General features: G+C 38.0%; 1 protein-coding gene and 1 long non-coding RNA gene across 2 annotated transcripts in view; both read left to right on the forward strand.

Moving 5' to 3' along the window:
• The first annotated feature begins 3382 nt into the window (after nucleotides 1-3382).
• Nucleotides 3383-27820, forward strand: part of blmh (bleomycin hydrolase) — a 47368-nt gene continuing 22930 nt past the window's right edge. Inside the window, exons 1-6 of the mRNA XM_023961603.2 lie at nucleotides 3383-3636; nucleotides 5478-5675; nucleotides 9138-9247; nucleotides 15681-15822; nucleotides 15951-16039; nucleotides 18070-18162. Of these exons, the coding sequence (XP_023817371.1) occupies nucleotides 3627-3636; nucleotides 5478-5675; nucleotides 9138-9247; nucleotides 15681-15822; nucleotides 15951-16039; nucleotides 18070-18162 (642 nt within the window). The 5' untranslated portion in view covers nucleotides 3383-3626. The remainder of the gene's footprint in view (nucleotides 3637-5477; nucleotides 5676-9137; nucleotides 9248-15680; nucleotides 15823-15950; nucleotides 16040-18069; nucleotides 18163-27820) is intronic.
• LOC144981474 (uncharacterized) lies at nucleotides 21541-24363 on the forward strand. The gene is made up of 5 exons (XR_013647116.1): nucleotides 21541-21714; nucleotides 22233-22290; nucleotides 22441-22502; nucleotides 23300-23395; nucleotides 23885-24363. It is a non-coding gene; the product is annotated as an uncharacterized LOC144981474 (long non-coding RNA).

Below are 27820 nucleotides of genomic sequence, written 5' to 3' on the forward strand. Positions count from 1 at the left end.
CATTTCCAAACCAGGTGAAGGAAGGAAGTAAGGAAGGAACTCATGATCCATTCTCCTCCCACCACTCCAACCTCACACTCTCTAGTAAATGTACAAACACACACACACACACACACACACAGCATTACAGGAAAGCAACCACCTCACATAACAGCAATGTAGAGTCGGATCAGGAAGGAAGAAACAATTAGGATCATTTTATGTCAAATATTGGTTACTCAAAAACAAATATGTAACTTATTGCACATCTCCATGTTGAAAATCAAAGAAGGCATCAACGTTGATGACAAGAAGCTTATGTGTTGTTGACCCTTCAGAACTTGTCTCATAGATATCATAGAAGGAAAAGCCAGAGTTAAAGTTCTCCAAAAATTGTATTATTTTAATAACTTCTAATTTAAATCTGTATTCGATTATCAGTGGACCCAGTCAGATGTGGCTTGAGTGTAAACATTGCATACTGATCACATTTAACGGACTAATTAAAACTTTTTTCATACAATCCTCCTACAGCTATTGAAAAAATATATATACAAAAAATTGCAATATATAAGGTGTGCTATCCTAGGCACTTTAACGTTGGTAGTTGGGTCATCTAGACCCACTAGACAGTGCTCTGAACCTTTTTTCTTCAATGATTTGTGATCTTCACTGGTGTCCATGGATTACATGAAATCTTTACACCTTTATCCACCTTTGTCATGGTAGGGAGAACACGTCAATGTAAGGGTGGGGTCATCTGGACACCATAGGATAGCACAAGGGGTATAGAGAAAATTCTGACTATATGGCACAAGGGTTAAAAATACATTAAAGTTTTATAATAAAACTGTTTTTTGGCTCTGTAGTTTAGTTTGGTTTTTCAGTGATGTTTTTGGTCACGTTTTGAGCTGTCTCCTGTCAATCCCACCAAGTTCAGGTTGCTGATCTTCTGTTTTCATTTCCTATAATGACCCCCAGTGTCATGAAGTGTCTGGTTTTCAGTTCTTCATTGTCAGCTCATCTGCTCTGTCAACGTTTTTTTTCTCCATGGGTTTTGTGATGTTAACCTTAATTTATGAAAGGTTCAGGTCGACCGAACACCATCAGTTACTGACAAGTTTGGAAAACAATGTTTCATAGTTCTGTTTGTGGAGTTTCCTTTCCAAACGTTGTCTGTTAAAATTGCTCAACAATTGTTTTAGATGTAGTTTGCATGTAGTTGTTGTATTGTTCTTGTCCATGCATGGACTATTAATACTCTAAAAACATATGCAAAATGGAAAATCATGCAGAATTTCAGGAATTCAATTTATTTTTAATTCAATTTTATTCATATAGCGCCATTTTAGAACATAGTTGTCTCAACGGGCTTCATACCCGTAATTGTATAAGAACACTAAACCAGTCATCAAATATAAAAGGTAATTGCTAAACCAAACTAAAAAGACTAAGATAAACTGAACATCCCTGCCCTTAGATCCTCCTTCTCAGTGAAGAAAAACTCCTTCCTATTCCAGGAAGAGGACAGTTATTAACAGAGACAAAAAAAAAATGTTTTGTGAATTGCTAATTTACGTTTACAAATGGCAAACGTGTGGAGAAGTAAGAGTTTCTCTCATGATCGAACACAACAAAGTGATGTTTAACAAAAAAAATAAACACGCCTAGTCAGCATTAAATTCATCTGCATGATCAAAATTGTTAAGACATGTCAGATTTTTCAGACTGCAGGTTCCTAAAAGTTCAGTCAAAACAGCATTTAGAAGTAATGGATCTGAAAAAACAAAATAAATCAGATTAATGTGAGCATGCAATCAGATTTTTGGAAACTGTAATCATATTGAAAATAAGGTATCTTTATTATATAAGGGATTAACAGACAAGCCTGTTTAAATGATCAATTGAATGGACAGCCTTTTATTCTGTAGACTTGTGGATGTCTAAATAAAAACAGATTCAGCTGGATGACCCACTGTCTGATACCGATGAACAGTGTTTCATCATTCTAGCTCATTTTTCAATGAAAAAATTGCTTTCAGTTAAAAAACAAAACAAAAACAAACCCAGAGTGGATTCAGTTGACAAATCTACAGTAATTTAAAATGTCAGCCCAAACAAAGCAACCTTGAACTTTTGTGATTAGGCTTAGTAAAAAAAAACAGAACACCTGATGAGTTTAGTAAGCTGGTAACCTCTGACGTCACCCATGGGAAGTTCAAATGACCAGAGTTTAGGTGCAGCATCGCAGGCGGGAACCCAGCGACACCACAGCAAGGTGCCACAATGAGACAGAAAAACGGGGTTGCAGAGACATAAAACGATAAATACGTGTCAGTTAAAATAAAATAAAAACCAAGAAAGATACAGTCTAGTTTACTTATGATTGAATTTGTGTTGATGTCTTAAAAAGGGCAGTAGCTGTTGTTCTGATACTGTTGCCTTGTAGTTACAAAATTATTGAAATACTAATAAAGTTTTAAAGCTAAACATACAGATTTAGCCCAAACAAAACTGTTTTTATTTTTTTTATTAAAGCAGGAGATTGATACGTATTCTCCTGGTATGCTTAAATATTGACTATGAAATTGAATGTTGACACATCAGGAAGCATTGTTTGTTTGATTTGTTGTTGTCGTTGCACAAGATTCATGATACAGATAAAAAAAACTGTTAATAAAGTTTAATGATTTTTTAATTGACAGTATTAATTAATAAGCCCTTGTGACAAAGGTATTTTGAAAATTATTACTTGACTTTATTTTTTTTCTTTTCCAAATAAAATACGAGTTACAAAGAACAAAGTAAAGTGTTTAGGGGTATAATAGGTTAGTTAGACGTTTGGCTCTGATGTTACTCCTTGTCATAAAACTAAAACTGTGCAAAATGTACTTGTTATTCCTTATAATAATAAAGATAAATCCAATTATTTGGTGTGATGTGAACTAAAATTAAGTCAGGGAAAACAATGGTTTATTGTTTTCAGCAAATTCAGCGCATAAAATGCAAGAGTACCAGTTGAATTAGAGATACTTTGAGTTCAGTTTGAAGCCCGGGGGGGTAAAAATAGGCCACCTTAAGGTCAACTTCATCTGTCTAAATGTGTTGTGATAAAGAAGTCTGAAGATAGTAAACAAATGCGGTCTCAGCTCGACCTTGGCTAATATAATTTCAGTGATATTACTATATTACTACCCGTTTTGACGTTTTAGGAAACAAAAGTGGCGATTCAACCTCCTGAAAATTTTAAAACCTTCATGTTTCAATTCAAAACCTTCACACACTTTGATGTATAAAAAGTCTTCAGTGAGTCATTTCACTATTAAGAGAGGGAACTTTGAACTTTACAGCGAATTTATAGCATATAGGGGGGGGGGGGGGGGGGTGAATCCGTGGCATTTTCAAGATCACTTTTTGACAGAGTCGGATTTGTTCGTGATTTTGTCCACGTATTGCTGAGGGCGGGAACAAGGATTCCCACAAACCGCATTTGTCAAACTCCGCCCAGCCGCCACGTTAAAGATTGTCTAGAGAGCAGATAAACGAGCGTACCCTGTTCCCACTGACTGCCTGTTAGTGAATGAGATAAACAAAGACCCGGCGTCTCTCCAGGAATACAGTTACCGCCACTCGGGCTCCTTAAGAACATGGAAGCGGGTAGGGTTGAGGGTTCCCCTCCTTAGTCGTGATGGTTTTTGTGTGTGTTTCTTTAGCCGCGCGGCTTTTAGCAGCCGCTGAATGACAACTATGAAAGCCACAGGGCCAGGTTAGCATTCAGTGCGCTAGCATTCCACCTAGTGGCTTTCTCAGCTGGATTGACATGTCACGCGGCTGGAAGTCAGCGTGGTTCCGACACCTGAATCCCACGAGAAGCTAACTTTAGCTCGCGCGTTAGCAAATGTCCGCTTCACACAGTCTGGAAACATCCGAGCGCCTTCTCTAGAATCAAACGGACCCTGTCAAATTCTTAAAGAGATAATGTTAATTCGGTTTTTTCTTCTTCTTCTTCTTCTTCTTCTTCTTCTTCTTCTTCTTCTTCTAATTAACTGACCCTCTATTTGAAATGAAATGAACAGGGGAAGTATTTATAGAAACTATTTCGAGTATTTTAACACATCAACCTTTTCCATTTGTATATTAGCTTGATTCATAACTGTTATTATTACCCTGTTATTACATTTGTACATGTTCATATGAAGTTTTTTAATTGCTAGGTAAGCTAGATTTAGCCAATCATTACTTCCGTGATGAATATATAATTAGGATATTAGCTTCTTTTAAGCTAGCAGCTTTGTAATAACTTGTGTGTAAAGTTACAAATCACTTCTATTGACACCTGATGAAGAATATCAGTCACTTTAAGGTAGGCTGGGTATCTGATTGATCAGTTATTAAGCATTAATCAGGACATTTCCATTGTTTCGGTGCATTAAAACACTTCACATAAGCGTTATTACAAAGAGATTGGAACCTGAAATAGGTTGGTCCACCTTCTGTTGATACATTTATCATATTTAGACAAAAGTAGCTGTCAAATAGTTGTGTTTGTAACTCAAACTACTCATTTTATGATGCTAAACAGAGTCAAATAGCAAGTTAGTCAAAGGTTAAATCAGTTTAGTCACACCACTAGCAAATTTAATTCAAAATCCCTTCATAGAAGCCAATGAAATGTAGAAACTAAGACACTAGAAAAGTCAACAGTGCTTTAAGGAGGATTATGAAACAGCTGTAAACCCCAATGGGGAAACCAGTTGCAGGCCATATGCCACTCTAAAAAAAAAAGCTTCTCCTTAGGCTTACTTTGTCTTTTTAAATTGCTCATGACTATAAATGAAAGCTGACACTGTTCTAACCTAGTGGTCACTGTATTTCAGTTCTGTTGAGATGGGAAATCACACAATGCAGCTGAGGGGTCAAACTCTAGGCTGCATGCATGACTAAGCAATGTCCATGTCAATGTTTAATTGCTCTGCACTGCTATGTTAGAAGAGCCCACTCCATTACAGACAGCTTGATTCTGCTAAGGTGTGTGTGCCAGTACTTGCTGATACACACTCCTTAGTTTTGCCCTGTCGGTCCAATGGCACAGGCTTTCTGGAGTGCTACAGATGGAGCTAGAGAAATGATGCCAACATTTTCTGATATGGTCCATCAAACGTCTGGGAGTCTTCCTAACAAACAGCCTTTTCTTTTTTTTTTTTTGAAGTCCAGTTTTAGTCACAAATTCAATCTAATAGGAAATGATCTGCTTTTCCGAAGCAATGAAAGATCTGCTGTGGGTTCATGATTATTGATCGACTGTTTTTCAGGAAATGTCTTGACTTCTGAGAGCAAGAGCTGATACTTAGAATTTTAAACGGGGGGGGGGGGTTGAAGTAAACAAATGGACTCATGGAAAGGCTATGAAGCATATTTTAATATTGTTTGACTGAATTTTTGACCTTTTTCCCCTTCTCACTGCTCTTTCTCCCTGGTCTTCTCCACTTTCTGGAAAGGTTTGAGTCGAGGAAAAGTAGCTTCTTTTGTGAAGCGGCTGAAGTCGGAGCCGCGGTACCTGCTAGCCCAGAATGTGTCCACGTGCATCGACCCGTTGGAGGTCTGCCTGCACCGGCAGACCGTTCAGGATACCGTTCACATCTTCCAGCACTCCATCCCAACAGAGGGCAAACCCATCACCAACCAGAAAAACTCAGGTGCAGTCCTACGACCACATTCATAGCAACACATCCCACTTCATTTGGTTTGTTTGGACCTCTTAACCACCTCTGTAACCTAAACGAGACAAAATTAGCAAATTGACCATAATCTATTCGACAAAACAAAATGTGATTAGTTGTGTTTTTCCTTTTTTTGTCTGAGATTTTTTTAGATTTTTTTTCCCAATCAGATCTCTTGAAGAAATGCTGTATATGTGTTAAAAACTAAATCTAGATGGACACAACCTCCTCTATGTGCAGAGTTTTTTTCTGGAAAAAAGGTTTATGGCAAGAATTAGTTTCAAAGAAAATCAAGAAAAAGTTTTATTTTCATTTTGAACAGGAGAATTGACCACTTCAGTAGGTCCATTAAAAGAAAAGAAAAGTTAAAAAAGAAAAGATAAAATACAGTGGTTGTTACATAAAAAACTACAGTCGCCAGGCAAAGGGATTATGGGAAGGCTTACTCCGCGCCAATGGCCCTGCCCACAACTTTGGGGTGAATTTCTAATGAACTACTGCTGTTCTGGTGAAGCAACAGTTTTTTTTTCTTTTTTCTTGGCTCAAAATGGACGACCACAAGGAACTATTTTACAGTAGTGTCAGGAACTGATGGTGGAGGACCCAAAATGCAGGAGACCAGGGGCCTGTTTCAGAAAGGAGGTTCAACCAACTCTGAGGTTGAACTTGAACTCTGAGTTGGTCAATCGAGAGATTAACAACTCAGAGTTTTCTGTTTCAGAGAAGCTGATCCGAGTTAGATCAATCAACTCTGAGTGGACTGATTCGGAGTTAAGCGTCCGCACCGCGACTATAAGAAGCCATTATCAATGGAGCGCAGATATCACGAGTCACCATGGCAACCGTGAAAAAAAGAGGTCTGCATATGTTTCGCCAGCTGAACTTGACGTGCTGCTGCAGAGTTACAGTGAATATGAGCACATATTCCGGAAGAAAAGCAACACCGCTGCATCTGCAAAACAGAGACAGTTAGCGTGGGAAAACATAGCTGCTCAAGTTAATGCCTAAGTTTGCATTTAAATCATTGTTATAAAATATTGGCTGTAATAACTTTTTAAATAGCGTAAGGTGTGAAATAAAAAATGGCGAAATTTGGGTGTACTTTTGAAGTGTTATTCCTGGTGTAATTACATGAAATGCTGCATAGTGTACAGAACCAATCAGGGGGAAAATGCATTTAACGTCTGTAATGTTTAGAGGACTTTTTTGTTAACCTTACCCTCTTGCAAACGTTGGTCAGTTTAATATTAATACATGCAATTGTAGCCGGCCTCACAGGGTTCGGTGTCGGTAGATGTGAATGAAATTATGGCGCTCAGACACACACGTCTGTTCACTCCACATGTCTCTTTATTATAAATCTTGCACAGCAGAACACATGCCCCCTACAGTCCCACTAACGTAACTGCAGTAGTAAATGCATGAACATGAGACACTGCATGGGCTGCTACAGAATTGTGTTTTTAAAAGTGAGCTTATGTCTACCCTTGTATTGATCAAGTGGTATAGGTTTATATGGGATTAAGAAAGTAAGCAGTACTAAGAAATTGTGTTTCCAAAAAGTAATTGTTACATTAATCTAATTCAGTGTCCCTGATTTCATTTTCATGTAGATGCAATCCTGCAGGAATTAAAAGAACATGGCAGCAGCTAAAAATGAAGTATAAAAACATAATTCAATCAGGTCAAATGTGAGCATGTCATGGATGTAGGCTTTGTTGACAATATTTGACATATGAAACATCTACATAGCAAGACCTAATGTTGTTTTCATTGTATATATATGGAATTGACTGCAACGAAAAACGGTAACGCTCAAACAAAAACGTATGGGGAAATGACAAAAAATCGAGTCTAGGTCTCAAAATCCTCGCACGACGTAAATGTAATTCTCTACGAATTAATGCAGCCTCCTCGTCTATTGGGTCCTCCAAAAAAGGACAAGCCATTCACGTCACTTAGACCGTCTCTGTGTGACGGAAATTTGGGCAATGAAGGTTAAAGCGAAAAATACCACTTCGTCTTTAAAAAGGGGAGGGGACCGGCAGAAACCTTGAGTTTAGAGAATAAAACCTGCTCCCGACCAGGTTAGGTTCACAGCGTAAGTAATCATTGACACTGACTCTGAGTATAAGTTACCTCTCTTTCAGAAACGGGTTTGACTTACTCTGCTTTCTCTGGTTTAACAAACCTCCCATTCTGAAACGGAAAACCCAGGGTTTCCCTGATTTCAGGGTTAACGCACTCAGAGTTTACACTTAACCTCCTTTCTGAAACAGGCCCCAGGCTTGGGGACAGGAAATAAAACATTTAATAAACAAACTGAAACATGACAAAACTATGGGGAGAACCAAACTGGTGACACAAAAGAGCAGATGACCTGACAAGGATGAACAGAAACCAAGACACTTAAATAGGCTGAGGGCAATTAACTGAACTGAAGACAGCTGTGGATCATCAACCTGAAACTGGAGTGACTGACAAAAAGAAAACCAAAAACATGACCAAGAACAAAACCAAACCACTGAGTATGATCATCGTTTGATCTATTTTTCTCATAATGGAGGACATGTTAACCCTTGTGCTGTCCTGAGCACTTTAACGTTGGGAGTTGGGTCATCTAGACCCACTAGACAGTGCGCTGAACCTTTTTTCTTCAATGATTTGTGATCTTCACTGGTGTCCATGGATTAAATGAAATCTTTCCACCTTTATCCACCTTTGTCATGGTAGGGAGAACACATCAATGTAAGGACCGGGTCATCTGGACCCCATAGGATAGCACAAGGGGTATAGAGAAAATTCTGACTATTTCTTTATTCAAATCGTTTAGAATCAGGACCAGATGAAATATGCTGTTTTATTAAGGCCGTATTTGTTACGTAAACAATACGTTGGACGGACCCATTGACCGTATAGGAGAATTAGACTGAGCGACCCCTCCCCCTCACGTTCCATGCAAGAAGTACCCGCTGGCTCCAAGATCTGTTACTTTTTTTTTAACATTTTCTTGCTGATCTTAACATTTTTTTGTCCATATTATTTCTTTACTGCAAGTTATTCAAGTAATAAACTGACCAATCAGATGCCTCACTAAATGCCAAATGTTCAAATTGTTTGATGGACAAATTCTCCCAAAACCGCTTTCAAAGATGTGGACTTCTGACAAAGTCACATATCTAAACGTGGTAAACTACCGTATTTGGTCAAAATAATTAGCAAAACATTTTTGTGCCTTGTGTCAATCTATTTGAAATGATGGTGACAACATTTTATTTGGGTAAAATTATAATAAATTTATTGTGAAAATCTGCCTTTTATTTTTTAGAAATCAGCTTCTGTTTTTGGAAGTACTTTTGGTTTATTATCAGGTCTTCTCTCTGGTTTGAACTAAAATCTTTTTTCTCCGTGTCTTTCTCTGCTCTTTGTCCTCGACAGGGAGATGTTGGATCTTCTCGTGCCTCAACGTCATGCGTCTTCCCTTCATGAAGAAATTCAACATAGAGGAGTTTGAGTTCAGTCAGTCCTATCTCTTTTTCTGGGACAAGGTAACGAATGCCGTAAAGCTTTATTTGTTTTGTTCAATATTTTTCTTTAGAATTTCGTTTTTGTTGTTGTTGTTTGCTTGAGGTTTTGTGCAAACATTCAGGGGTGTATTCCAGAAAGCATGTCTGAACTCTGGATGAAATCCGCCTGAACTTGTTACTCTGGGTATGTCGGTTCCAAAAGACCGGATTTGAGTTAGCGCAGGGGCGCTCACACTTTTTTGCCATGTGAGCTACTTTTGAATCGACAATGTCTTGAAGATCTACCTGTGTGCGTGTGTGTGTATATATATATATATATATATATACACACACACGCACACAGGTAGATCTTCAAGACATTTAAATACTATTAGTAAGTAGTATTTTACTATTTACTAACATTTACTATTAGTAAATGTTTGTTTATTAGTTACATGTTTATTTGTACATTGTTGTTTATGTACTGATGATTAAAAACTACACAGTAAGATTACACAAAGGCTGCATTTACACTATACAGTCCTGAAACTATCAAACGTAGACGTTCTGAGGATTACGTAATGTAGCAGCATTTCCGCCTACCGTGGACCTGAGCACTGACCGCACGGATTTAAAAAATGATGTGCGAGCAGGCCCTTAATAATAATCATAACAGTAATAAAAGCACATATAGAAGATGCGTTGGTCCAAATGGCAAACATTTAGCATGGTGAAACCCTCCCCTTTTTTTGTGTTTCTTTGTGATTGTCATGGAGGCAACGTAGCGACGTAAGGAGGCGTTGCCTTGGGTGCTCCTGAGGGGATGCACAGCAGAGGAAAAAGAAAGGCTGCTCGGAAGGCTTATGTTCTCTGAGTTTTGAATGAGGAAGTGTTTGCAGACGTTGTGCTGGACTAACAGTTTGATCCAAGCAAAGAAATAAACGGCTTCTAGCCTTCCAGAGCAACGGTGTCCCGCTTCATTAGTTACCGTTTGCGTCCTGACCAGGACCGGACCGGAAATAACGGTTTCCGACTACGGTCTGAAGCCTGAGGCTGAAAGGTAACACGCTAACAGCAAAATCAGCGCAAAAAAGCACCTTAATAAGTCATGTGACCTCAGTTGGTGGTGTCCTGAGTTGACGTCACTCACGTACGACTCGCATTTACTGGGGAATATCCGATTTGTCTGCTTACATGGCACACGCAAATGCACGTATCCGATTCATTTCCGATTTATTTCCACATATGAGTGAGGCCTGTTTCCGATCTGAGAAAATCGGAAACCATGCGCTTTTGTCCTGCTTACACGTTCACCGGTCATATCTGATCTGAGCCACATGAGCGGAAAAAATCGGAATTGGGTCACTTGAACCATGCAGTGTAAATGCGGCCAAAGATACTTTTGTATTAACAGATGAGGCGTTTTATTACAAAGACAGAAAGCAGCGATTATTATTAGTCATGCTCTGTTGTAAACCGTGCAATGCCGGGAGCGTGGCATTCCAAAGGCGCTGATGGCTGCGTACGAAGCGCGTGCCACAGAAAAAAAAACGCTTCCTTAATGAACTCGTATTTATCGGGCGAGAACTGCAGAGCTGATAGCAGGAGGAGACACGCAGGACGGCTTCAATAAACACTCCGGTTGTCTGGAGTGGTCTTCTGCCGGGGACTTGACGTGCCGCGGGGCAGAAAAGACTTTCTGATGACTGACAGAATTTGCGCTCAGTGAATTTATACACGCATGTGCAGTGACACATGTTTCAGAAGATGTCTGATTGGCCGTTCTGCATGTCAGTCATGTCCAGTATATTATTTTTATTTATTTATCTTTGCTCATCTGTGATCTACCCTCATGTTCTTGAAGATCGACCGGTCGATCACGATCAGCGTAATGAGCACCCCTGAGTTAGCGTAATTACGCCCGACCCTGGGTCAATGCGTGTGCACGGCAAGTACATAAAGACATTCTCAATGGATCACCGATTTCTGGAGAGAGCACTAATGACGGCGTATGAAGATACGTCCATCAACAAATAATACTGCATCATTAGCAAAAGAAAGAGTTTCTGCTTGGAGAAAAAGAACGGACAAGGTAAATGCATGAGTTTCTGATCTTATTTTCATTGTGACGTATATATATATATATATATATATATATATATATACATAACATTTATTCAACTTAATAAATCCAATTCAATATTTTTTTACAACTCAAATTTACATATTTATCTAACTAAATGTCATATTACTCCAATTCAATGAAATGTTTTTCCATCTTAATTTATTGTACTTCTTGAACTCTCATGTCTACATTTGAGCCTGCAGACATACTGTATTTTCAAAGGGAATGGTATCCCACAATTCCTTGTGGTGCTGATCTAACATCAGCACCAAAGTTACACCTACTTAATTTAATTAATTTGAATGAAAATAAAATAAATGTCTGATAACTACGTGTCATTTTTAAGGTGACTTAACTAAAAAAATGATTTATCTTAACTGAAGCAAATAATTAAGTTAGATCAAAGTAAAAAAGTTTATTTTTCCAACAGGGCTCCAGACTGCGAGCAATTGGTCGCATTTTGCGACCAAAATTTGAGAGTGTGCGACTGAATTTTACATCCAGTCGCACATGCGCGACCAGTAAATTTGCTTCCCCCACCCTTCGTATTTTTTATACATTAAACGTGGAAGGGGCACGTCAATGATCAATGAAATAATTAATGAGACGCAAGCGCACACGGACGCAGGCAGACACACACACTCGCGCACATATTCATTAAACGCGAGCACATACACTCTCGCGTGATGCCTGTGTGCGAGGCGGCCACTGCGTGTGAGAAGAATAGGGACAGACACTGAGTGGCTAAAATGCGTGTAGGGGGAGGGGCCTAGAGATAATCGAGCGCGCGTAAACATCTGTGGGAAGGAAACGGAGAGACAAATATCAAAACCTGATATGTGCGTCTGAGCTATGAGCAAGCGAACTATTGATTCGTTCTTCCCACCTGCGGCTAGTGTACCAGTGCCAGAGTGTACAGCAGGGGTCTCAAACTCGCGGCCCGCAGGCTATTTGCGGCCCCCAAGATGATATTTTGCGGTCCCCGCCTTAATATGAAGGTTTAATGTTACTGCAGCCCGCCAGTTTGTATGAATGACACTTTTTCATTGTCGTGCGCGAAGCTGACCAACCAATCACAGTGGGGTAAATGACTCTTGGGGGCGTGACAATGACAGGGCTTGAAAGCAGGACACCTGACAGCCCCCTCCCCGGACCACACTAAGGAGTTCCTTACTTTCCTTTAGAACGTATTTATTCGCTCGTAATTTTCTAAATACATGCAGTCCGTGCTGAACTTTTCTCTGGGCCGCACAGAACCGGAGGAAGGTTTAGGTTTTGGTTACAGTTACGGCGGCGCATCAAACGGTCCTGCGCGGTTGTTACGGCAGCACACCGTCCCGCGGGAGTCGGGTCAGCTGAGGAGAATAAATGTCCCACACCTACACGCTCGAGCAAAAACAACATTAGTTTTAGACACACTGAAAATACGTGGGGAAAATGCAACGATAGACGTGTTTAAGATGAACCGGCACCTCGCGTGGATGATTGGGGAGACCGGGGGGGTGAGGGCGGGGGGGCTGTGAGATGAAAGCGAATCTGCAGCAAGACTGAAGGAGAACAGGAAATTGGAGTTGTCCTTAACATTCAATTTAGTTTTAATATTCTTCTCCCCCTTAGTATGATCTGTGTTATTATATATTTTATGATTATTTTAATGTTTTGTGATGTATGTAGCCTTTTTTTAATGAATTGGTATTTTAAATTATTTTAATTTATCACTCCACTACAAAAACCACCAGGACACATGTCCCATAATGCATTGTTTTGTAGTCTGTAGGGCAGCTTTCAGTCAGTTCAGTTTCCAGCTGTGTCCGGGTAGGTTTGCCCCTTGCTCCCACCCCTTTCTCGATTGACAGTTGATGTTGGAGCAAAAACAAAAATATATGTCACACACCAGGTGATCTGTGCAGCGTTGAGTTCACCTGGGTGATCTCAACCACGCTTATTGTGCATCTTGGCTGCACCTATTTGGTGTCACAAAGATAAATTTGTACTGTCATGACAGCGATGCTTTTGTTTTGTTGCATCTTCAAAAGTGCAGAATAAAATGTGACACTGAATTTGAAACAGCACATTGTAATTTCTGCATCTATTATTAAAGTATTTATAAGTAATACAGTGGAAATGAGTAGATTTGGTTAGAATGTTGATTTACGGTATGCGCCCCTAAATTTTCTGGTTGTGCCCCTAAAATTTTCAGTTAGGGGCCACTGTGCTCCTAGTGAAAAAAGTTAGTCTGGAGCCCTGTCCAACATCCATCACGGTGGAAAAAGTATTATCTGAACTTTTTCATCCACTAAATCATCTTCAAATGGACACGGCATGCTCCTTCACCTCTATGAAAACAAACTAATCTTCAACTAAATCTGCTACAGACCAGGTTATGTTCAGAGAATGAGTTGCTATAGCAACTTGACCTACCCTGAAACATACCTCCATTTTTGGAACTGAAAGCTGAGGTTTCTTATCCTCAAACTTACCGTGGGAGCTAGCATAACCTGCTTTCTGGAATACCCCCTGGTCCAATAGATGCTTCTGTTGTTCCGCTGTCATGTCGCTGTGTTTGTCCACTGCTGCGTTCTACTAGCATGCCGTCTTTGTCCCGCTAAACCCCTCTTTGTGTGTCGTGGCTGGAGCTCATTCACGGCTGACGTCACAGTGACACCTCGTGGAACATTTCGATGTTTTTGTCATTCTCATCTCCTTTCTGTCTGACAGTGTAAAGAGATGCAGGTCCAACCGGTATACATCCATTCTTTATCACACGCTGGTTCAAAACACTCTTGATTGTAAAAACAGGAATGTCCGTCTATTAATACCAATCCCGTTTGTGATTTTTTTCAAGCTACCTGACAAATATTTTAATTTTCCTGGCTGGTTTAAGAATCCAAAGGTGTTATGTCTTTAGAGGAAATTAGTTTAGTGCTATAGCTCTTTTCATAAGGGTTTCACACACCCAAATAAAAAAATTCAAGAAATAAAAAGCACTAATTTTAACAGGACAAACATGTAGAAAGTAAAATTATTGAAAAAGTCAGGTATAAAACACCTGGTATGTTGAATCTTATAAAGGTGCAACAAAAAAATTGATTGAGTGATAGATAATTAATAAAGATTGATTTAGCAAATGACTAAAACAATCAGTTCTGAACTAAAACGGAAAGTTTAGAAAAATGTGAAATTATGAGCTAAAGTAAGATTGTTTTGAAAGTCAAAAAATGCCTCTAGAATGAGAAACAGAAGCCGTGCTTTGTCCCCCCCCCCCAAAATTTTTGTTTTCAACAAGCTAAATTCTCATTAGTTCTCTTTGACATGGTCCCACATTCTTTCAAATGTTTCGTAAAAAAATGTTTAAATACATTGAATGCTCAGATATCCCATTTGTACAAAAAAATGCTTTTTGTCTCACGAAAGTCATGAAATTAGAATTTTTTAAAAACATTTTACAAGAGTAAAGGTGTAAAATTAAGTAATGATAAGTAATAATTCGTTAAAAAAAGAAAAAAGTCTTGCTTTTTTTTTTTTTTTAAGGTTGTGATTTAAGGGAAATAAGGATGTAGATTTACTGAAAGGTTAAACCGATTAATCGATATTCTTAAGCAGTCCGATGTCTAACAGACTTTTCTGAATTATGTGCTGAATTTATGTGTCTTTGCTAAAACAATAAAAAAAATTAACGCTTTGTTTTCAGAAATGCACGACTTTTTCCTTGTAAAATTGTAACCTTTTGAAGCATAACTTTGACAACTATTTTCATGTAAATTTTAGTTTCTTTTCCCCATAAAATTATGACTATTTTCTTCTAATTGTGCAACTTTAGTCTTGTACATTTTGGACCTTTTTTCTTATAACTTTATTACAGGTACTTCATTCTCATAAAATGTTGTGTTTTTTTCTCATAATTTTATAACGTTATTCTCTTAAAACGTCTATGACTAGTATTGCACATATTCTATCGCGTAAAATGTTGAGCTTTTTTCACGATTTTCTTACTGAATTGTCATAATGCTTTGAATATTTTCCTATAATTTTATTCCTGATATATTTTATTCTTTTCCTTCTTTAATGATGGCCGTAGTACGCCATGTTAGATTAGTGATTTCAAACCCATAATGGAAGAATTTGCAGATAAACCTTCAGGTTGGGTCCACTGCTGGGGAGGATCTATCCTAATGTGTCCTGTTTCCACTAATGTCATGCTTGAGCAGCGCCTCTTTCAGCTGTAGCTGCCTTAAAAGCTTTATTTTGAAAGTATTTCTGAGTGTGTTTTAGTTGATGCTCACAAGGGCAATTGTTGCTCTTATTCTCCACACCCAGGTTACTTAGGCAACTTCTTACGTTTATGAACAGGTTGAGCGTTGCTATTACTTCCTCCACGCCTGTGTGGATACGGCGCAGAGGAAGGAGCCGGTGGACGGGCGCCTGGTTCAGTTCCTGCTCTCCAATCCAACCAATGACGGAGGACAGTGGGACATGTTGGTGAACCTCATTGGTTCGTTCCTGTTTCATCGCACTAATCAGGAGGATTATTTCTTAACTGCGTGGAGCTAAATGAGTGTTGGGTTAACGTTCGTGTTTATCAACTTTACTGATTCAAGTGTTGTGTGTTCTGGCTTTCAGAGAAGTATGGCGTGATTCCAAAGAAATGCTTTCCAGAGTCCCACAGCTCGGAGGCCTCACGCAGAATGAATGACATTCTCAATCATAAGGTACAAAAGCAGTGTTTTCTGACGTTTAGCTCAGTCCAAATCTAAACGGGAAGATTGGTCACGAAGATAAAAACTACTGACTGTTCAGGAGAACTGACTGAAAGACCCCGCCCCTCTGGCATTCAAAGCAGGAAGTAACCGCTGCTTTAGAGAAGCCAAAATCCCAAAGACTTCTCTATTGAGAAAGAAACAGCTGTTACTCAGTCATTCTATTGGTCAGAAGAAGTTATTCAAGGTTTAAACTGGCCAATCAGAGGCCTCAATAAAAGTATTTGTCTCATCTCGAAGGTTCGAAAGGTCTGATTGACAGATTCTCCTGGGCCCACTTTCAAGTAGAAGTTGGTGTGGACTTCCAACAAGCTCACTCCTTCGATTGGAAAGAGTAGATGCCATAGAAACGTTGACTAAGATCGATTGGGACTAGGCCTGCACAATATACCGCAAATTGATCTTTATCCAGCTCTGCAATATGTATATCCCAAGATATGGCGAAAATCACAATAAATTGTAAACATTAAATGTGTTAAAACAATCTTATAGCAGCTTGAAGCATTTAACGAATCAAATAAATCCCATTATGCATTTGACCAATCGCATGGACGCCTTCATGTTGTTGACCAATCAGACGGAGGCCTATTATGTTAGATGTTTGTCATCTATGTCGACGAGAGTCATTTAGAGAATAATTTTTAAACTGTTGCAATGACATGGGAATGATGTTTTTGGTTGTTTTGCTATTTGTTTATAAACCGCAAATTATATCGTTATCGCAAAATGAATCACTAGTATCGCATATCGCGAGTTTTCGTCATATCGTGCAGCCCAAATTGGGACCAATCTCTACTTACTGACGCCCACTGGCTCCAACATGGCGTTCTATGTTGTTAAAAAATGGCGACTTGATTTCATTTAATTGGAGCAGGATGTAAGTCATTTTCTGTGGGTGATGTCACACCCACTCAGTCCAGCTCTCTTATACAGTCAATGCAACAAACCCTTCTAGTGGTGATTGTCTAGTTTTGCTTCTGAAACAAAAATGAGATCAAGTGGTGGAACTTGACTATTTCTGCCTATTGTTTTCAAAATCATAACAGATGGTTGGTGTGTTCTGCAAAACATTGGAGAGATCAGCTGAAAATGAATCAGACTACTTATTGTTTTTATTTAGAAAAAACCTGTTTGGCCTGAGAACAGACAAAAGTTGTACGGTTGAGGGTGTGGCTGCCTTACAGCAAAACTCACATTTACAAAAGTAGGTTGTTTCAGGGGTGAAGCTACTTTTTTCATTTTATATGTACATAAACACCTTTTAAAAAAGGAAAATAGTGCATTTAAACACTTGTAATTTCAGAATTCAGAATAAGGAATTCCTTGTTTGTTTAATAAATAACCCTGAGGTTTCTTCTTTTTTTCCGGAATCCGTTTTTGTTTTATGAGTTTTTCTATACCGCAATGGAGGGTCTAAGGGCAGAGATGCCCAGTTTAGTTTAGTTAGTTCAGTTAGAATGAATTCTATGCGTTTATGATCCTTATGATTTCATGTTTACTTTACAATTACCAGTACGAAGCCCATTGAGACGACTGTTGTTGTGATTTTGGGCTATAAAAAAGAAAGAATGAATTGAATTCAATTGAATAACATTTTTTATCTAATACGTAATATAAATCTAGAAGCAGTTTTTTGAAAATATTTGCAGACACTTACAGGTTTATTGAGGGTTTTACTATGTCAAATTAAGAAAAACGATTCTTTAAATTCAATATGATATAGTTCATTTTACTTTAAAAAGTGTGTGATGTGAAAAGAAGGAAAATGAAGAAAGAAAAAAACTGCAGAATAGCAGTTCAGATGCAAATTTAAATACCAGATTTTTTACATTTAAAAATGTCAAAGGTTTTAAAATTTTAATAGTATTTATTCTCCTATCTTTTGCTAGCAGAATAACTACATTTTTTTTACTAATTCATGAACAAACACAACAGTCATTGGAGTGACATTTGTTTCAGTTATTCTGTTTTTTCTCTTTCAGTTGAGAGAATACTGCCTCAGGCTGAGGAACATGGTGGCCTGCGACGCAACTAAAGGGGAGCTGTCCGACGCCATCGATTCCATGATAGAAGAGGTGAAATCAAAGCTCAACATCTTTCTAGTTTGTTTTTTTATTTACTTACTGACCGAGTGAGTCTCCACCACCAAAGTTTTTCAAGACAAGCCAACACTTTTGAGGACTGCAGTTTGCCACTTTGTGAACAACAGGTTCCACCGGTGGACCAGAGCAGCAGCAACCAAAAACATCTCTTCTCGTTTCAAATCAAAGTTTTTTCTCCAGAAGTTTGGAAAATTGTTCCAAATTAGCCATTTTCACGTCAATTGAACTTTAAGAAAATGTGAAACACAGTAGTTTTAAATGAAGTCCAACCTAAATTTTGACACACTGTGCTACTTTAACCAGAAGAGGGAGCTGTCAAGTAAAACATAAGCATGAAGACTAGTACAGTTTGGGCTTCTTGTCAGCTGCCTTAGATTGCAGTAAAGTACCAAAAAAGTATGTCTTTTTTTCCTTCTAAATACAACGGAGCTTTGCTTTGAGGTTTTTTAAGTACATTCTGTTTAGCGTGAATGTATTTTGTTGCACAAATATTCTTGTGGTTCAGTCTAAAACATCCTGACGATGAAGACTTGAGTAATAATGTTAAATAACATTGCAACATTTGTCCGCAACAGTGGATTGTAGCCACGAAACAGAACCAAAGCAACATTCACTAAGGTAAAACAGAAACCAAATATCTCCAGTTTCTTTACAAAAGTCGAAGAAAGACACTGAAATATTTCATAAACAGATTTCACTCAGTGGATGTAAAAGCACAGCGCATCTTTGTTAAACAACCACTAAATAACCAAAGTCTGCATTTCCAAAGGAATGTTGTATTTCAGCAATAAAATGTGGAAATGGTCTTTTCGAACATTACTTGTCAGTTTATATCAACACAATTTGAATTTATTGCTGCAAATCTTTGACTCTACAAAAAATACAGAAGCACAGGTGGCAGTGAAGAAAAAAGTTTATTTTTATTTTTAGAAAGACATCATAATTTGTTCTTTTTTAATTAAAATAAGTTTAAAAAAAATAATTATTTATTTATATATATATATATCTATATATATACATATATAGATATATATAAAAAATAGTAGCACGCGGCGTACAAATAACAAGAAAATATGTTGACTTCAGTTTTTGTTTATTAAAAAGTGTATTTTATAGTAGTATTTTCCTAAAACAGAACCTGCTACATTCCAGCTTAGCCTGCAAATCTGTTTAAATTTTTGTTTTATTTTGTAATTCTGTTCCCTCCCTGCTCCTCCCATAAAAGCAGCAAAAACGGTGTCAGGACAGTTTAATTGAATGCCGTTGACAGCGCGATATGCCGCGAGCTTCATATTTATCGACTCAGATAAGTTCTTACGCATGTAAAACTGTGCGTTCGCCGCGCGCACGTCACGTCTGGTCTCCTGGCCGTTTCAAATAAACAGAGAACTCTTGATGATAGCGATCTTGTTTATGGAACAGTCCCACGATCTGATGCTGCACAGCCCGAGACGTATTCACCTCCAACACAAAAATACAATGCTGGCCTGTAAACAAACACGTGTACTATGAGAACAGCATGCTTTATGTGTGCCTGCGAAATATAGCGCGCTCTTTGTGTGTGTCTGTGTGTGTGTGTGTTAGTGTGAGTGTGTGTGGGGGGGTTCAGTCCTGGTTGGACAGTAGGTGAGAAACATTATTCTCTGTTTGTGTGAGGGGGGCGTCAGTCAATCAGCCTCCCATTGACACTGTAGCAGAGCAGCGGTTTGGTTAGGCAGCCTTTGTTGTCACCTGTTGGCTTGTATTGTGCTGCTGACTCGTTGCTTGTTTAAACAGTTGCTCATATCTCGCTGCGCCATGGTAGATGCCCAGTCATCACAGCAGACTGCCACACAAACAGAGGTTTTGTGCGTAAGCCTGCACGTGTCGCACCGGTAGGCGAGATGAGACCAGAGGAGTTGGCGGCGTGTTGGGCCACCTGGAGTTTTTGAAAAGACAAATACGCTAATACTTCGTCCTTTTGCGATAAGAGTTATTCATATTTAGATATAGGACCAAAGAACATAAAGATATATTTATTATTAATCAATAGTTTAATTTATGATTTCAGATCATAAATTCAAATTCAATGATATTTTTTATTTTTTATTACTGTTTTATCTAAACACAAAGTTCCCTTTTTGGAGTTTTACGTTTTTGTTTTTTAACTTATTGGATCAGATAAAAAATTCTGTGTGCCTATATCATGTGCCTATATCAAGTACCTATATCATGCTTTTCTTATGCCTTTGAGAGTAAACAATTCAAAGAATATTTTCCTACCTGCAAGTAAGACTATTCGATTTCTGAGTCTCCGCCTTTTGCTCCTTGTTGGTGCCGCCCATTTCATGCTGTCAGCCTACAGTCGGCCTCAGCAGCGTGTATTTTCCTTGGACAAGCATGAAAGTACAAATTTCCAGTTGCCGTGCACTTGTTGTATCTTTCCAACATTTTCTGGAAGGACGTTTACCGGTGGGAACATGTCCACCACCCTCATCACAGCCTCCTTCACACATTCTTTCATCTCCTCAATGGCCTCAAAACGACTGTCCATGCCATTTTCCTGGAGTTTAGGGAACAACAAAAAGTCACAGGGAGCAAGGTCTGGGTGTAGTGAGGGTGAGGATCTGTATGAGGGGCCGTATAAGACATTATTTATTCTGAACCATTCACATTCATACATTCTTGCTCTCACAGTCATATATACTCTCTTTCGCATACATATATTCTCTTACGCATCCATATATTCTCTCTCTCACATTCATACATTCTTGCTCTCACAGTCATATATACTCTCTTTCGCATACATATATTCTCACTTGCACATCCATATATTCTCTCTCTCGCATGCATATATATTACTTTACACATACATACATTCTCACTCTCATTGTCACTCTTAAAAAAGAATGTATGTATGTGAAAGACAAGTATATATGAACGTGTGAGGAAGAGTTTATATGTGTGTGTGAGAGAGGAGTATGCATGAAACGGAAGTGACTTTGCATGAAAAGGAAGGCACTTTGAATGAAAAGGAAGGCACTTTGAATGAAACGGAAGGCAGATGATTTCTCGTGCTCTGATTGGACGAGAGGCCGCCACCTCCCATTTTGAACACACTCTAAACCCTATCACTTGTACTGACTCATAACTATTAAGGTTACACAACTTAAATGTCATTTTGTAGTTGATTCAACTATAAAGTATTAAGCTCTATCAAGATTTTTTCAAATTTAACTTAACAGTGCTAAATATTTTAAAGCTTATTTGTATCTAGCACTCAAAAATTTTAAGATCCCTGAAGTAGCGTTATGACGTCATCACGTACTGGTGGGAGGGTCTTTCGTTTTCTCTACGTTAGCTCAGGTGGCCATGTTGGATTTGCCGAATGCGAGTATGCGACGTTTGAAATTGAAAGTCGAGCATTTTATTTTTCTGCAAAGCGTTGCGATTTCGTCCCGCTTCAAGACGCCCCAACCTCGGGTTTTTTTTTCATCCGCCTCATCGCTGATGGTGCCGTCTTGTCTTCAGCCCTGATTTAATTTGGTAAGTATCGTTCATGGTTTATTTTGAATGAATGCTTTAAAAATGCTCTTATACTACCGTAAATGTGGTTTACTGTTGTTTAAACATATGTGTGTTATGATTGTTTTAGAGATTAATGTGGAAATGTATACATGATTAGTTTGTCATAGCAGACGTATGGCGAGCCAAACCCAAAATGCATTTCTGCCCGTAAGTTACGACAGTGATGAGGTTTTTTTTTTTCAGAGGTAGAAATGATCTGTTATGCTGCAATCACACTAAACATGATCCGCGTGTGAAATTCGCGTTGGAGGCTTCTGTCTTAGGCTAAAGTTTGCTGCTGGACATTTGTCCAAAAATGTCACTCAAAGCCTCTAACGGTTGTGTGGGAGGAGCTACCGCCAACAGTTTTAAGCCTGGTTGCTACATGGAAGCATTGGTTTTTGGATGCAGCTTTAAGCTTTTATAAATCACTGATCTCCATTATAAAAAGGGTTTTTGTAAAAATAAATTAATCAACGTGCTCGTGTTGTGTTCAGGTACCGAACTACAGAGTGTTCAGTGTTTCACCTCCAGGTAGACGCCAAGGCCAGCCAGGTAACTTGTCTCCTGATCAGTTATTTGTCTAGAGCTATTTTAAAAAAACAAAAAATGCAATAGGTTGTGTAGTGCAATAAATGTTTTTTGATCAGAATATAATTGAAACATTTTTTAACATTGAAAAATCTCTTTTGGACTTTTTTTCAGATACTGAACTTCAGAAAGTTCACCAGAAAGTCACCATTTCACCAGAAAAGAGGTGTCAGTGGGTGAGTTTTATACTTATTTAATACATTCATCCTGAACTATTACCATTATTAGATTTATACGGCAGCATGGAAACATTTATGCACATTTTAACTAGCCAAAGGTCTAAATAGAGCTGAAATTATTTACAATTTAACTAAACATATTTAGATTGCAGGCTGAAGGTGGCACAATGGAATGGAGGTGCAAGTTGTGTTCTGTTACTTTGGCACTATGCAGTACTACATATAATACTGCAGTACTACAAAGCCAATATTCCAAAGTGTTTCCACTGCCATGTATGTGGAGACACTTTGGAATATTGTCATGTCTTTATGACAGTATATTAAAATAATAAAATGATGTTGCATTAGCACCATTCCATCATTTGAAACCATGAAAACTCATCTGTCAAGATCTTAAACGGATTTATGTAGAGTAGATGCAGTCAGAGGAAATTGTGCAGTTTTTACATGTTTGTGTAACTTAAAGCTGCCCTTTTCTGAGACTAAGTCCACCAAAACAGACAGGAACTGGCCAGCTTGGTTAGGATTTATGACCTCCAGGTGAATTTCTAATGTGCATAATTCAAAAACGGATAACAGCTGTAAGAAGCCAAGGTGTAACTTGCCTTAAAAATGACTTTGGGTCTTTGACCTGAAGTGGATCATGCCATAAACACTGTATTGTCCTCTTACTAGAAATAGACATCTAGAAAAGGTATCATTTTATTATTTCTTAAAGTTCCTTAAATAAATATTGGAAGTGTTTGCCCTTCATTTGCTTCAATAGTAATGTATATTTCTTTTTATTCTTTTAGGACCAGCGTGACGTGAACATGAGACGGGCACTTGTCCTCCTTGCACTTCCTGTTTATCTGCATGAAGATGCCTCCAACTTCTTCAAGACCTGTACAGTAAGTGCAAACGACTCCCTGTCAATGGTTTTCACTAATCCTTTAATATTGATTGAGATTTTATTGAGTGACATAATAAATAGGGCACTTGTTTGTAGTTTGTGAACTGAGTGATATTTTTAAATGGTTTTAAAAATGAGACGGAAGATGAAAGGCGAACATCAGGGACTCCTGATTGGAAGGAGTGGAGTTTCGTTTACCTTTTCTGCTCCTGATCCATCATTATTTGAATAAAGAAAAATGAAGCTTTAGTCTTAAATTATTTTATAAATGTCCTCCTTCAGAAAAATGCTAAAGAACTTTTTAAAAACACAATTTTAATTGGAGTTGGTCCTTAAAACATCATAGCCAGTTGATTAAAAGCTAACAGAATGTTAGCATGAAAAGATTCCCATTGACAGATGGCAGGAATGTCAGTTTTGGACATTAGTGTGATGAATATCTTTGAGGGTCTGAACTCATCTGTGTTTTTTGTTTTGTATTTTCCAGAATACCAGACCTCACAGACACTGCTGTGGTTCTCCTCTCAGTTGTCGTGGTGATGCTCCTGATGCTGCCGTCAGTGGTCCCACACATCTGGCTGACTAATCTCTTCTAACTCTTCGGGACATCTATGCTCTGGACCTACAGCACCCCAAAAAACTTGAACTTGCCTTCATATTTATTCAGAATGCTGTCTTGAGCCTTGAGGACAGCAAACCACTGAAAGGACATTTATTGACGCTGAAGAATGTTTCGTTGAGTGAGTCTTCCAGAATGGACTATTTGTTGGTTTAAGTGTTATGTAACTAATGTGTTTTGTTGTGATCATTTGCTTTTTCTGCCGTACATTACAAAACCAACTCTTTTTGTCAATATGTTGTGTGGCACTCTTATAATGCAGTTTTATTGCACTTATTGTTTCTTCATCCTCTTGATATTTGTGCTTTTTTTTAAAGAGCAATTAAAAAAAGTGTATTAAGCAATCACTATTGTGTGGCCTTCACGTTTGTTGGTTTTTATCAATGTTAGCCTTTAAAATGTAGTGGGGCAGTATCAATATCTCTGTTTAGAATACATTTTAAGCTGAAGAATTTTAAATATTTTCAATGCTACACATTTAATGATTTAAGAATTTATAAAGCATTTGAGTGAATTTTACATATTTTATGAGTTAAGTAATATAAAAATATAGTTAGTTAAAGCGTTTTTTAGTTGGAAAATATTAAAAACTTTAAGTAAATAATCTCTCTTTTATAAGTTGAGGAATCTTAATATTTTTTATATGAAATAATACAAATGTAAGCCAACTGACAATATGAATTTTAATAAATGTTAACTTAAAAGTTTTAATAATATAACTTAACTGTTGCGTAATCTGTTACACAATAATTTTTAAGTTCAGTCAACTCGCTAGGGATTACAGTGCAGACGCTAACATGAACCAGCAAGAAATCCCAAATTAACAGACTTGTGGTGTGGAAAGGTATGTTTTTCAGCTAGCAGGAATAATCAAAGTATCCGTTCTCTGTTTCAAAATGAGATTGCCACAAAACCGTATGTTATCTCATACTGGAACAGCTTTGGATGTAGAATTCAGTGGGAAAAGGTTTGGACCCTGCCACAAAAGTATTTCATCACCAATAAAATCAGAGAAATTTCTTTCAAAATTCTTCACAAATTTTATCCAGTGAAACATTTCTTTACTAAGTTTAAAAAAGATCTGGACATAAACTGTTCATTCTGTCATTCCTCACCAGAAACTGTGCCTCATCTTTTTTGGTTTTGCTCTTTCACTCAACTATTTTGGAAAGATGTGATACATTAGATAAGAACTCATCTATGTGAAGATTATAGATTATTTTACGAGCATATCATTTTTGGATATTTTACACAAGAAAGACTTAATGCAGAAAAAATATATGTAGTTAATTTACTTATAATTATGGCTAAATACTTTATACACAAGTGTAAATATGCCAACAAAAAAACCGTGTTTTATGTTTTTCAGAAAGAAATGGTTTTGTATGTGAACAGTATTAAATCTTCCACTAACAAAAAAGCTGTCAGAACAGTTGAAACATGGTCTCTCCTGAAACTTTAACAGATTCCTTTGCCTTATTATTTTTGTTTTCTTTTTGCATAACCTGTTTTACATGGTTATCATTATGTTTTTTTGTTCATTCTCATGGCGAACGTGAAGATTGTATTTTGCACACAGTGGAGTTTTGTGTTTGGTATTTTGTTTGTGCAAGATATTGTTAATAAAGTTTATTTTTTAAAAAAAACGAACCGGCAAGAAGTAGCCACGGGGGTCCTGCAGCCATCGGAACCTTAACAAATATTTCATCTCCACCTCACCGTTGCCTTTTTTAAGAAATGACAGCTGGTTTTCCCACATTTATATGTAGTTATGGATCGAAAACAAGAGGAATTTGTTTTAATGTAAATGCGTGTTCCAGCGTCTACAGGAAGTGTCGCCCATAATTCACGCAAAGGCTCATGGGGGCTAGGAATAAGGTGGATACGGATTTTCTGTTTCGGTGGCACTTCTATTACCATTATTGGTATTTGAGACATTCCTTTGTGTCTCTAGAGATGCAGACAGATTTGTGACCACTTGAGGTGAAGATAAAATATTTCTTAAGGTTCCGATGGCCTTCTTATTGGTTCGTGTTAGCGTCTGTTCAAAATGGGAGGTGGCGGCCTCTCGTCCAATCAGAGCACGAGAAATCATCTGCCTTCCGTTTCATGCAAAGTGCCTTCCTTTTCATTCAAAGTGCCTTCCTTTTCATGCAAACTCACTTCCGTTTCATGCATACTCCTCTCTCACACACACATATAAACTCTTCCTCACACGTTCATATATACTTGTCTTTCACATACATACATTCTTTTTTAAGAGTGACAATGAGAGTGAGAATGTATGTATGTGTAAAGTAATATATATGCATGCGAGAGAGAGAATATATGGATGTGCAAGTGAGAATATATGTATGCGAAAGAGAGTATATATGACTGTGAGAGCAAGAATGTATGAATGTGAGAGAGAGAATATATGGATGCGTAAGAGAATATATGTATGCGAAAGAGAGTATATATGACTGTGAGAGCAAGAATGTATGAATGTGAATGGTTCAGAATAAATAATGTCTTATACGGCCCCTCATAGATCTGTTTTAACTCCCCTTTCAGTCAGATAGCTGAAAACTTGGTTGGAATTGTGGACTTAAACATTGTCCTGGTGGACATGCCATCAGGACAATGTTTGAAGAGTGTTGGCAAAATCACAGCACCCACAATGACTTCAATCTGTTCACTTGTTGTCTCTACTGACACTTGACAGTCGTCATCTATAATAGTACATGTTCTGACTTAGCGCTTTGTGTTTAATGAAATAAACTGCTCGAAATGAAAGGCGCTATAGAAATAAAAAAGATTTGAGTTTGCATTTTGACTTCCTAACCCAACCCCTCCCACACCTGCCATTGTTTCTCATAGACACTGTTCAAAACAAAAAAATACAAAAATACGGATACCCTGACCATGCAGTTGAATCCATAAGCAGTCTGATGCAGTTCATAAGTCTGCATAGTGTTGTATAGGGGAATGTCCTCCTGTCCCAGCTACATTCTCCAAAAATAGTAAACTGTGACGAGTGTGGTTTAGTCGGGTTCGCTTAACCCGACTAAACCACACTCGTCGGTAGAGACGTCCTGCCGTCTCTACCAACCCAGAATGACAAAAATTGGTATGTTGTCGCATTTGACACATGCTAATGACATATTAAAATTATAAGAGCGTGGGATGACTACATCTACCCTATGAAAAATGTCTCAAAACCTTTTAAAGCCACCTCACATTTCCTGGTTGGATGGTCAGCTGTTGGTCTTCTGGCCAAGTAACAATGTTGTTGAATGATAGCCGTTCAGTCCTCTGGTGCGAACCAGGTCAAGCTGGTCCAGTGGTTTCATTCATACAGATGAAGTTTTCTCAAATCTTTCTGGGACTTTTTCATATGTCTGGATATGTTTGACAAATGACTAGCAAGTTCGGACTTGATGGATGCTGACATTTGGACCAATTCCTTTATTGTACGACAATAATCGCTCAGGGGATACCAAATCAATTATGTTGGTGCTTATAGAGGCAACCCTACATGCATTTCTACAACAGATTTTCCTTATGGAGATAAGCTCTTTCTTGATCATGCATTATGAAATCCTTTTTATCATATTTTGTTTAGATTTTAAACACTATGTTTCTGAAAGTAAAAAACATTGCCAGTTATTACACCCAACATTCTAGATTTCTATAACAGAATAACACTTCTAAAAGCCTCGCCAATTATGAATTGTAACACATTACTGCGGTTGCGTTTCACTGAGAAAACACGTCCTTGTTCTCTCATTTTGTTCAGTAAAACATTAGTTGGTACTAATTAGG

Source organism: Oryzias latipes, chromosome 13 (assembly GCF_053564925.1).
Source record: "Oryzias latipes strain Hd-rR chromosome 13, Olatipes_Hd-rR_3.1".
Lineage (NCBI taxonomy): Eukaryota > Metazoa > Chordata > Actinopteri > Beloniformes > Adrianichthyidae > Oryzias > Oryzias latipes.